The sequence below is a fragment of the Mesoplodon densirostris genome, chromosome 4 (assembly GCF_025265405.1).
Source record: "Mesoplodon densirostris isolate mMesDen1 chromosome 4, mMesDen1 primary haplotype, whole genome shotgun sequence".
Taxonomy (NCBI): domain Eukaryota; kingdom Metazoa; phylum Chordata; class Mammalia; order Artiodactyla; family Ziphiidae; genus Mesoplodon; species Mesoplodon densirostris.
Genome location: NC_082664.1, coordinates 76949102 through 76961551, shown reverse-complemented (window position 1 = coordinate 76961551; position 12450 = coordinate 76949102). Strand labels below are relative to the sequence as shown.

The following is a 12450-nucleotide window of genomic DNA, read 5'->3' as shown; positions in this document are numbered from 1 at the left end:
CTGAAGCTAGAAATCCAGGATCAAGGTGCCCACAGAGTTGGTTTCTCCTTATTCCTCCCTCTTTGGCTTGGAGATGACCACCTTCTCTCTGTGTCCTCATATGGACTTTCCTCTGTGCATGCAAATCCTTTGTGTCTCTTCTCTTTGTGTGCCCAAATTTCTTCTTCTCATAAGGACACCAGTTAGACTGGATTAAGGTCCACTCTAATCCAGTCCAAATGGTCCCATTTCACCTTATCTTTAAAGGCCCTATCTCCAAAAAAAGGATACATTTTGAGGTACTGGGGGTAAGGACTTCAACATATGGATTTGGGGAGGACACAGTTCAGTCCATAACATTGAAAAAGCAGTAAAACTATTAATTTTATTAAATCTCCACTCTTGAGTATATGTCTTTTTAGTATTCTGTGTGACAAAAGTGGAAGTACACATAATGCACTTCTGTTGCATTCCAAATTATTATATTATCTCAAGGGAAAATATTTGTGCAATCGTTTGAGTTACAGGCTGAACTAGCCACTTTTTCCATGAAACACCATTTTGCTGAACAGAATGACTGGCAGGGAAACCATGGTTAATCAAATTTGGGTAGTTGTCAGGCATTTTCTTGAAAATGAATGAACTGAGCCTGCACATCAAGAAAAACAATGGACCATTGTTGCTAATGATAAAACTCTAAGCTTTCAGGCAAAAATTAGAATTTGGGAAACTTGTATCTGCTACCATGAGCTGTATGGCTCCCCAGTATTTAAATACTGTTCCGATTTAAAGATATTGGTGATCATATTAACTACTATGATATATTAGATATTGTATAATGCAATGTGATAACACACGCAAGTTGCCTAACACAGAGAGCCAATTATTTCTCAGAAGACCAATGGATAAAGTTACAAAACCATGCATGGGTGAAAGTTCCATCCAAAATGCAAGCTAGACCAAAGGATTTTAATGGAAAAGAATATAGTAAGTCCATTAACACGGTTTCAGATTTCATACTGTGACTAACCTACCTTTTTGTACTACATGTTTGTATGTATAAGGCAAAGTTTTGCTCATATATTGCAGCCAAACTAATATATTGCAGTAGATAGAAGGCATAAGTATACATGTGAATCCAGGTGTCTTCTAATAAGCCAGCTCTACCCTGATGGTTATCTGAAGACTATGATCAAACACCTCCCTTCCTTTGGTCTATATTCTCCAAAGTTTTCTAACTGTTCCTCCCTGTATGTGGTTTGAAGTCTTTTCAACAGCTTGGTATCAGCTTTGAAATCCACTGCAGTTTGCCTATAACCTTCAAAGAGTACATGTCAAGATCAGGAGCAAGCAGTGAAGATAAATAAAGCAAGTTCAAAGTCCACAATCTCAAAATTAAAAGCTCTAGGATGCCCTTGTCCAATCCCTATTTCTTTTCTTGGCCTGGCATCCCATAAATTTTCCCACGTGCTCTGAATATCCAGGCAGGAAGCCTGATCCCACCCAGCATTGGACAACACCATGGTAAACTCAGTCTCCACACACCGTTCCTGTCCTCTGATCCCTTCTGGGAATGCACTTATCTGGCACTGAAAATGACCTAGCCTCCTTCCAGGAAGAGGGAAACTTCAGGATAAACCCACCCTGTGCCTGCCTCTCCCCTTTCCGACAGAAGAGTATATCCTACAAAAATGAAAAGCCACATAAAGAAAGAAAATGCCAGGCTTCCAATATTTCCATTCTAAGGCCACTCCTGGGAAGGAGATCAGCTGGAGGACTGACAGGATACCCAGACTTTCAAATTACAATTGTCAGAATAAAGGAACAAAGAAGACTTGTTATCTGCCAAGTGTACAAAAAAAATATTCCTGAACTAAGAATTGGGATACTTGATTTCTTGTATGTTCTTTTGAAGTTGAGTGCCTTGGCCAGTTCCAAAACCTCTCTGGATCTTTCTACACCCTTTCATCTGAACATATCAGGGAGCAAATATATGATCCTTGAGGGCTCTCGCAACTGTGACATCCTAGGATGCTTCTCTAGAGGCACAGTTGACCCTTCATTACTCCAAATATGTAGACAACATATTGATTTGAATACTCCAGATATGTGATTTGAATACTCCAAATATGTAGACAACATGAAACTCGTTTCTCTTTGCCTTTGGAATATATTCCATGGTGTGGAGAAAATCACAACAAATTTATGTTCCCAATGATGCTTAACTCAGGCTAATGTTAAAAATCCAATTATTTACAACTAATGATGCCACGCTCTCCTAAACAAATGCAAGGTAGTATTCCATAGGGCACCCAGGGCCAGAGACAGTAAGGGACTAGGAATTGGGAAGATGTGCGTTCTAGCCATGGACCTGTCACTTCCCAGCTTATCCTCTCAGAATATGAGATACCGCATCCTTAAAATAGTTTCAGAAGACACTTTCTGAGAACTCACTCAGTGAGGCACTGTGCTGGCACAGAGGACAGAGATAAACAAGACAAATCCCTTCTCTCAAGGGTCTGTACCTAATGAAAACAAAGGAAAGGGGTTTTGAGAGCAATGATAGGGATAAGCCCTGGATGCAAGAAGATTCAGGGAAAGGGGTGCATCTAACCCAGTACAGTCTTTGGTGGTCATTTAGAACTTCCCAGGGATGTCAACAGCTAAGCTCAGATCAGGGAATCAATAAGGAGCAGGGTTAGGGACCAAATTGGGAACGGAAAAAGGAAAGGGCATTGCAAGCAAAAGCAATCACAGGGCAAAGTAAAGAGATATAAAAGAACATGGCGCTTTCAGAAAGCAAGTAGTTCAAGGCAACTGAGTTTAAGGGAGCAAATGGAAAAGTACAAGATGTAGGCCTAGGAAAGTAAGCAAAAGCCTGTATTCCAAACCATCTTATCTTGAGCATAATGGAGAGCTACCATAAATTTTAGCAAGTAACCCCTTAGTTGGGATCCCCCTAAGGCTTAGCATCTATAATAATCAGCTCTCAGCCAAGGGGACAAGTGGGGCTAAAATTCAGCTTGAGCTCTGCGGGCCGAGCCAAGGCCCTGGTATGAGGCTGCATCAGCTGGAGAAAGGGGAGCCTTTCATAAAGCTCACAAAGGTAACCTCTGTTTGCCAACTAGAACCCTAGGAGCTGTCACTGCATTTGCCCAGTAGGTCACCTTTTCCAAGTCACATAAACCAGCATATGGACTACTGACTTTCAATTTAACAACCAGAGAGTCAATGGAAAGGATAAAATTCTAAGTTTATGTGAAAGCCCTTTGTCAATTATACAACACCCTCTATGTGCAAAGTGGGGCAGACAGAGGTGATTCAGGAGCTTAGCAGGTGACAGGAGAAATTACATTGCCCACAAACATTTTCTGCCAACCACAACTTGTAGAATCCACTTGAGACATTCAGGTCTGGCAAACTCCTCTGTGGGAAACCATCTGAGAGTAGACTGGCCAGAAAGCACAGTGGGAGTAGACATCATGATTTGACCTGTTCTAGTCACAAACTCTGGGACAGATCTAGCCAGGGGTTCAAAAGAGTCTCAGACAGAAGCACCCAGGCCAGTCTCCCCTGAACTAAGCCAAATCCCTTTGATCTTGCTGGAGCATGACTTGGAGAAAACATCCGGCCCCGTAGTTCTTAGAGGCCACATTGGGCAAAACCAAAGGGAGGTTTTTATAAAGCTCTGTAGCATTGTGGGTGGGATACGCACAGTGATACAAAACCCACAGAGACCTGTACAAAAACTGCAGGGGTCAAAGTGACATTTCCCTGGGAAATCCATAGCCTGGCTACCTCGCCCCGGGGACTATCACAGCAAGTAGGTGCCCTTCCTTGCTCAGTGATCCAAATGGGATGCCAGAAAGTTGTCCGAACCAGGAGAGGTGACCCCCAGTTGCTGGCCTCTTTCTCTCACTGCTGTTTTCTCTTGAGTGAAACTGGCATTTCAACTGTATTTGAGGAATACAAAAAGGTGATTCTCAAAACTATCCTTGTCTTGGTTTCTATTGCAAAAAGGAATCTTATGGAATTTCTGAATCAAAATTCCTAGAGAGGTTTGCCTGAGAGCTTTGCTGTGCTGTTTGGGAAGATGAATCTAAAGAGAGGGATTTGTTTTTAGGCCATCAACAGTAGTAGTTGCTCATTCTAACACTGAATATACTATAAATCCCCAGTACATGATTGGTGCTTCATGCTGCCCTGTCACCATTGGTATGCCACATGTTATCTGACTTAAAGCAGCCCGGGTGTCTGTGAATGCCTTGACTCTGGAATAGTCATGGATCCAAGACCAATCCCCTTGGCAACACCTGTTTTCTAAGACTGAGAGTTAGGTGTGCATCTAGGAAGTGAGAAAAGTCTAAAATAACAGAAAGCAACCATTCCAAGAACTTCATGAAGTGTCCTATACTGGAAATGTTCACCACAGGAGTGTGTGCCCCTACTTACTCTCAGACTACAACCTCCCAAAAGCAAACCCAAAAGCAATTGCGAATCTGCAATTGACTATACCATCACGAACCAGTTGGATGAGCATCAAGTGCCATCTTTCAAAGAACCAAACCCTTAAGATCCTCCCATCCTCAAGATGACAGGAAGAAGAAAGGTGGGAGCACTGCTGAGGTTTTTGGAAAGCCCTCAAGCGCTGTATGAGAGAGACAGGCTCATCTTTGGAAAAGGAACTCGCCTGATTGTGGAACCAAGTAATTTGTTTATCTGTTTTTTGAGGTTAATCCTCTATCTAAGGAGGCAGAAATATCAGGGAATGTGAGATGGGTAGTAGTAGCATTAATATTGTGTCAAGGAGGAGTTTGGGGAAGATGTGAACTACTGTTAATCCCCCCCATAGGAATTAGGAGGGGATTGTCTATAAGAAAACATAGATTTGAGGGCTGTGAAAGACCCCACATAGCTCAGGGAAACTGAGGAGTTTCTGCCCAATGCATGGGCTTTGGGTCAGGTTGTAGAGACCACAGAGTCACTGGCTCAGCTCCCCTAGAAGAGTCAGAACTGACCAAGGACACGGTTGAGCTGAGTCTGGGGGATTCTATCAAGGTGGCTCCAGATATAAAGAATTCTGACCTTCTTTAGGCCAAACACTTGCTCTTGGGAGAGCTCAGAACTGAGTCAGCCTCCTGGGCACAGAGGGTTAGGCCAGGGTAAGTAGGCGCTGGTGTTGTTCTGTTTTTTCTTCAGAAAAAAGGAACCAGTTCCAGAAATCTGTTTCTAATTGTTTGAGCTGCAAATGGAAGTTAGGTGACTAGTGAGGAAGCTGGAACATTCTGGTTCCCATTGAGACCAGATTCCAAGCAGAAGAAAGTGAATGTGCAATGCTTCCTTTAAAACCTATAAGACACAGCCAGGCATCGCTCCCTAAGGACTCATGGCGTCCATCTTCCTCACTAAGGGGATGCGGTGCCCATCACTGATTAACTGTTATAAAGGAATCGATGTTAACGTTGTCAAAGGACTGTGCTCAACACAGGAGGCATCTTCTCGGGTCATTTAAGTGACATTTGAATTAAATTGTGTCTTGCTAAAAAAAAAAGACATCCGTCTCCATTGGGCAGCAGCTTCCAGTTAGATAGTGGAGATTAATATTAAGCTAGAAAATGTAATAAACAAACACAAAACACCCCATTTCAAAGATCCTAGGGAAGTCTAGCTATGGGGTCCCAAATCTGCTGAGCTGGCTGCTGGAAAAGTAACAGCACGTCCTGGCCTGATGCCTTGGCGTTCAGCTTGTGTTTTCTAAAGTAAACGAAGACTTTAGAGAGGTGGGGTGAAAATGTGATGGGGTGGACGCCTCTCAGAGAATGATTAGGGACAAGACAGTCCTTGGTGTATGAAGTGAAGGAGGCATAGAACTGAGGGCAAAGGAAGGGAAAAGGAGGAGTGCAAGCTGGGCATTCCCAGACCTCAAACACTAAAGGGAAAAGTGGGGCAGGGGCTTTGCATCCAGAAAAAGATAGAGATCCAAAGCCAGCTAGCAGAGTCAGCACAGAAAAATTCATATTTTTTTAGAAGTCATAGTAAGATTTTGAAAATTCAAATAATGGAGGTTCTTGCCATTAGACCTCATTGGCTTTACATTTTCTCACTAAAATAATAGTTTATCCACATTCCTGACAAAGTGACTGAGTTCCCTTATCTCCCTTTGTTGGCCGAGTTCTTCCGAATGAATTAAGTTCTTCTGTTTACTGACTTACTTGAGCCAGCATTGCCCTAAGTGTAGAATGCATAGTTCGTGGCTTTATATGGTACATAGATAGACTTTCTTTTCATTTCAATTGCACTGTCTTTTAATGGTATCAGGATAGTACAACTAGGTTGTCAAACCCATGTGATTTAAAGTTTCCTCTTAATTATATTTTAAGTTAAAATGTGAGTAAATTTAAAGAAAATTATTAAGCAAATCTTATGACTGATGGATGTGACCCAAAACAACCCAAAAAGAGATGTGATAAATTGAAGTTTAGGAAACACTGAGCCGGTGACTTCCATTGTCCTTTGAAATAAAAAGATGAGGGGCACACAAAGAGGGCAGGATCCAGAATATCTTTGTATGGTGCCTTCTTTTTAGGCAACAAATATTGAATAAAGAGGCATCACTGCAAACTCAGACCCTTTATCTTCTCAGAAGCCTACTTTCTTTTGATGCTCTTTCTTTTTTTTTTTTTTTTTTTTTCTTTTTGCGGTATGCGGGCCTCTCACTGTTGTGGCCTCTCCCGTTGCGGAGCACAGGCTCCGGATGCGCAGGCCCAGCGGCCATGGCTCACGGGCCCAGCCGCTCCGCGGCATATGGGATCCTCCCAGACCGGGGCACGAACCCGTATCCCCTGCATCGGCAGGCGGACTCTTAACCACTGCGCCACCAGGGAGGCCCTGATGCTCTTTCTTTTGAGGCACCTGAGGAAAGGTGCTTCTTTCAAGTTCTTACTTGCAGGGCTCCCAGGCAGCACCAAACTAACAGGTCTACACAGACCCACAGCCCAGATCCACCATAGCTTTTAGCCCTCCAGATGGAGAAAACCTGGGGTTGCCACTTAACTTTATAAAACAGAACAAGAGAACAGGATAAAACAGCAAGGAATAAAGTACCACAATGTAAATGTGTGCAATGACAGGAGCTTAGAAACGGCCACAGTCATCAGGAACATCTTCCTGCCAGTGGGCCACTGGATGGACTTAGAGTCATATATATTATTATACAACATACATATATCATCATCATATCAACTACTACTTTTTGAGTGCCTACTATGTATTGGGCTACTGTACTAGGCACTTTATAAATGAATGTCATTGTCCTTGGTTCTCACATGATCATGCAAAATTAGGTACTATTACCTCCATTCTTACAGGTCAGGAGGGATTCCTCAAGATCACACAGCTTAGCAAATTCAAAATTTGTATCATCTGTCTGATGCCAAAACCTGTGCACTTAAGAACTCTGCTCTTCTATCAGGACTGAAGTTCGATTGGGGCACATGCGGAGGTTTTTCTTGCCTGTCCCAGCCTCCCCCTCAGGCTTCTAATGAGCTCCTTTCCAAGCTGCCTGCAGAGTCTTAAGCAACAGTTAGGCTGTTTCCCTTCCATCCCCACCACAGTCCTTCACCAAAACAGGGCTCCTGCCCCCAAACCAAAACCAATTACCCAAAGAGGCATTCTCCAGGCAAGGGCCATCCCTGAATTTACACCCCTAGGGCTCAAGGGTCCCTAAACTCAGAAATGTTCAGACAGTGATCAGAGCATCACCCTTTCCCCCAAGAAAAAATCCTGGGATCATCGACATGTTTCTAAAACGCCAAGAGATAGCTTTCCCATTCCCATCTTTGGCATTCCTTCCTTCTCACTCATGATGAACCTCTCCCAGAAGAGAGCCTTGACCTGCCCTTCCCTCTGTCTGGAACCATTTTCTCCCTGAGACTCACCTAGCTTTCTCCCTCACCTTCTCCAGGTCTTTACTCAAATGTCACATCTAATTAGGCCTTCCTCAACCACCCCTGTCTTCAACAGTCCCCTTACCCTGCTTCATTTTGTATAGCCCTCGCCTCCACCTGAAACGTTGAATGCTCACTTATCAGCCATCTCCCTTGTCCCATGAAGGCAAGGGCTCTGAATTGTGCCTTACCATTTCCATGGATACATTGAAGGCACTAAGTAAATGTTTGTCGAATGAATGAACAAACAAATGAACAAATGAATGAATGAATGAATGAGGGGATAAGTCAATGGTGGTTTAAGGCAAAAGGAAATAGAAATGTAAGCAAGCTAGGCACCTCCAGAGCCAAGCCTGATCTCAGCTCTGCAACCTGTGACAAGTCACTGTCACTATACGCCAGGCACTCTTCTGGGTGCTGGGGAATCAGCATGAATAAAACAGACAGAAACCCATGCCTTATTGGAGCTTACAGTGTAGTGTAACTACCACTGTAAGACAGATGGTAACCTCACTATATAAAATATATAGTAGTTTAGCTACAATGAGGTATCACCTCACAAGTTAGAATGTGCATCATCAGAAAATCTACAAACAACAAATGCTGGGGAGGGTGTGGAGAAAAGTGAACCCTCTTGCACTGTTGGTGGGAATGTAAATTGATACAGCCACTATGGAGAACAGTATGGAGGTTCCTTAAAACACTAAAAATAGAATTACCATATGACCCAGCAATACCACTCCTGGGCATATACCCAGAGAAAACTATAATTCAAAAAGAGACATGCACCCCAATGTTCATTGCAGCTCTATTTACAATAGCCAGGACATGGAAGCAACCTAAATGCCTATCGACAGACGAATGGATAAAGAAGATGTGGCACATATATACAATGGAATATTACTCAGCCACAAAAAGAAACGAAACTGAGCTATTTGTAATGAGGTGGATAGACCTAGAGTCTGTCATACAGAGTGAAGTAAGTCAGAAAGAGAAAGACAAATACCGTATGCTAACACATATATATAGAATTTAAGAAAAAAAATGTCATGAAGAACCTAGGGGTAAAACAGGATTAAAGACACAGACCTACTTGAGAATGGACTTGAGGATATGGGGAGGGGGAAGGGTAAGCTGTAACAAAGCGAGAGAGAGGCATGGACATATATACAGTACCAAACGTAAGGTAGATAGATAGTGGGAAGCAGCTGCATAGCACAGGGAGATCAGCTCGGTGCTTTGTGACCGCCTGGAGGGGTGGGATAGGGAGGGTGAGAGGGAGGGAGACGCAAAAGGGAAGGGATGTGGGAACAGATGCATATGTATGACTGATTCACTTTGTTATAAAGCAGAAACTAATAATAAAAAAAAAGAAAAGGGAAAAAAAAAAGAAGATGTGGTACATATATACAATGGAATATTACTCAGCCATAAAAAGGAACGAAATTGGGTCATTTGTAGAGACGTGAATGGATCTAGAGACTGTCATACAGAGTGAGGTAAGTCAGAAAGAGAAAAACAAATATTGTATATTAACGCATATATGTGGAACCTAGAAAAATGGTACAGATGAACTGGTTTGCAGGGCAGAAATAGAGACACAGATGTAGAGAACAAACGTATGGACACCAAGGGGGGAAAGTGGCGGGGTGGTGGGGTGGTGGTAGTGAGATGAACTGAGAGATTGGGATTGACATGTATACACTAATATGTATAAAATGGATAACTAACAAGAACCTGCTGTGTAAAAAAAGAAATAAAATAAAATTCAAAAATTCAAAAATATATATATATATATAGTAGTTTAGGTGGTAATAAGCCCTGTGAAGGAAAATAAAGCAGGGAAGAGGAATAAAGAGTATTAGTGGGAGGGGGCAGTGTGCAATGTTTAACAGAGGGGTCACAGAAGGCCTCATTGGAAAGGGGACATTTGAGCAGAGACCTGAGGGGGTTACAGAGGGAGCCATGCAGGTTTCTGGAGGAAGAGCATTTCCAGGCAGAGGGAACACAAGCACTGCCTGGGGTGTGTGAAGGATACCAAGGAGGCCTGGGTGGCTGGAGGAGAGTAAGTGAGCTGAAGAGAATTTATGAATGAGGTCAGGTTGGTAATGGAGAAAGGATGGCTTCTAAGTCACTGTAAGGACTTGGGCTTTTGGATTCTAGAGGGAAGGTTAGAGAAGGGAATGGCAGTCACACTTGACCTTGGGAAGAGACCAAGGGAGACAGAAATCTGGATTCCAGTCCTCACCCTCAGCTTTAAGAAGTGGGCACTTTTATCCCAAACACCAAAGAAACAGGATTCTCTCCTCCCTCAGCAACCTCTCCCTACATCCCTGTCCCAGGGAGCTCTGAGCTTAGTGAAATTACATGCTCCTGCTTCAAGTAACACTTTTTACTCTGAGTCTAACACTAATAAACATTCTACTTACACCGAGCATTTACAGAATGCTTTATATATACACCCTTTCATTTAATCTTACAACCTCCCAATACAGAAGACAGTATCCTTGTTTTATAAAGGAGGCAAAAGAAGCTCAGTGACCTTAAGGAACTTGGCCAAGATTACACACTTAGTAAGTAAGAAACTGAGTTGAACTCGATTTCAGGTTTTCTGACATCTCCCTACTTCACCGCAACTGAGAAGCACTCTCCATTTTAGTGATTTTCAAAGTATGATATGCAATCCTGTATGGGCTGTAAACTGATCTGAAGATGCACTTTTTCTCCCTGGATTTTGTGAGTGACATACAAGCAATCTCACAGACACTGATTTTTACATATGACAGAGGCTAATCTAACTGTCCCTTCTAAGTGTAAGTATGCCATTAAAGCTTGCTCAAATTTGAAGTTCATGAACATACTATTAGAATGTTCCAAAAACTCTAGTTCTATTTTATACTAAGTCTGGCTGCTGCACAGTGCCTGTCAATGATGCAAAGCTCTGACTGGATATGAAATGGAGTTCTCCTAAAAGGTTCTGAGTGGGGCATGTCACTCAGTAGATCTTGCCCCACCTAAGTGTAGCCAAGGGTTGACAATCACCCACTCTATGATCAACCGTCTACCTTTCTTTGCTCCTGATCTAAGAAACTCTTTTCCAGCCTCTGTCGTTCAGATCACAAATTCAGATTGTGACACATGGCAAAAGCCTAGATTTCTATTTGACCCAGGAACCACCTCCTGCTTTGTCTTGAAGGGTAGCCCCCAAGGCTGAGGAGAAAAGAGGTTAAGCAGATGAGACAGAAAATCCCATCCAATGACTATCACATGACTTGGCAACTGGGGGCAGGGTTGTGGTAAGAAAAAAGAAAGGCAGTTTTTAGACTGGGTTAATCAGCTGTGTATTATCCACTGATATTTGGCAAAGGAACCTATCTGAACGTTGAACCAAGTAAGTGACTCGTTGTTTTTCTTCTTTTGACCACTATGTTTGGCAATTATCTTTGTTAAATATTTTCCCAACTCATCAGCTTGGGAAACACTTCTTAGGTTGTTGAAAATACCTCCAGCAGGTAATTTAGCCAGGGATGATTTGAGGGGCAGGGACTGAGTTTCTGATACAATCCAGGGTGGGTACATGCTGCAGTAGTCTTCTTGGTCCACTCTCCATCCAGAAGAGTTTTTGTGGCCTTCCCTCTACCTGACTAGCCTTAGTGGACCAGCTTACTTAACACCCATGCATTCACCATTTACAGATCTGGGCAATGACCAGACATGTACTACAGCACATCTAGTAAATATGAGGTGCAGTGGTGAGCATGTTAGACCAAGAGTTCAAAGACTGAGTTCCAATCCTCTTTGACGAGCTCTGTGACTTCACTGAACTCGAGTTTCCCTCTAGCTGGTTCAAATGATTTCCCAGGTATCTTCCAGCTTTAGCACACTAAGATCCTGATTATCATCCAGACCAATTCTAAGGGACAATATAGTAGGAAAAGCGAGGAAGTCCAATGATGTGAATATCTTATGACCCAGTGGGAATTCTGAGATTTAATGAAAAAAGACGCTGAAAAAGGAATCAAAACTCTCCCTATGTGTCCATTACTTAGACTTTGTGTGACATCAGGGGTTTTGACAAGTGACAGCTGAGGCTCCTTTTAGTCCTGTCATCTATTCCTCTGGTTCAATGAATGGAATCTGGGGTCTGGAGACCTGAGAGTCAGGCCCAGCTCAGCCACTATCTTAACCACGCTTAGCTCCAGTGACTTCATGTGTAAGATAGATCTAATAATATCATCTCATGGAGTTTGTTACAGTAGTATCTTTTGAGGTAGTGTAAGCACAAGCCATTTGTAAGTAGTAAAGTACTTATAGAAATGGTAGTCATTTATGAGTATTAGCAGCCTTTTAATAGACTCCAAGTCTTTTTCTTCAATGGCTCTTGGTCCAACCATCGTGTCCTTCCACCTCTAACTGAGGCATAGTCCTTTCTGATTGACTTGAACCTTACAGTTATGTTTCTGCTGACAATAGCCATTTGACAGTTAATTCCTTTTTCCCTGTGAAAATGTGATCCTGAAGCAAG

General features: G+C 42.7%; 1 protein-coding gene and 1 gene segment (V, D, J or C); both read left to right on the top strand.

Annotated features, from left to right (window-relative positions):
* Positions 1-12450, top strand: part of LOC132488387 (T-cell receptor alpha chain constant-like) — a 302514-nt gene that overhangs the window by 196343 nt on the left and 93721 nt on the right.
* Positions 1-12450, top strand: part of LOC132488386 (T cell receptor alpha chain MC.7.G5-like) — a 66849-nt gene that overhangs the window by 47933 nt on the left and 6466 nt on the right. Inside the window, exons 3-4 of the mRNA XM_060096492.1 lie at positions 5834-5877; positions 11263-11316. Of these exons, the coding sequence (XP_059952475.1) occupies positions 5834-5877; positions 11263-11316 (98 nt within the window). The remainder of the gene's footprint in view (positions 1-5833; positions 5878-11262; positions 11317-12450) is intronic.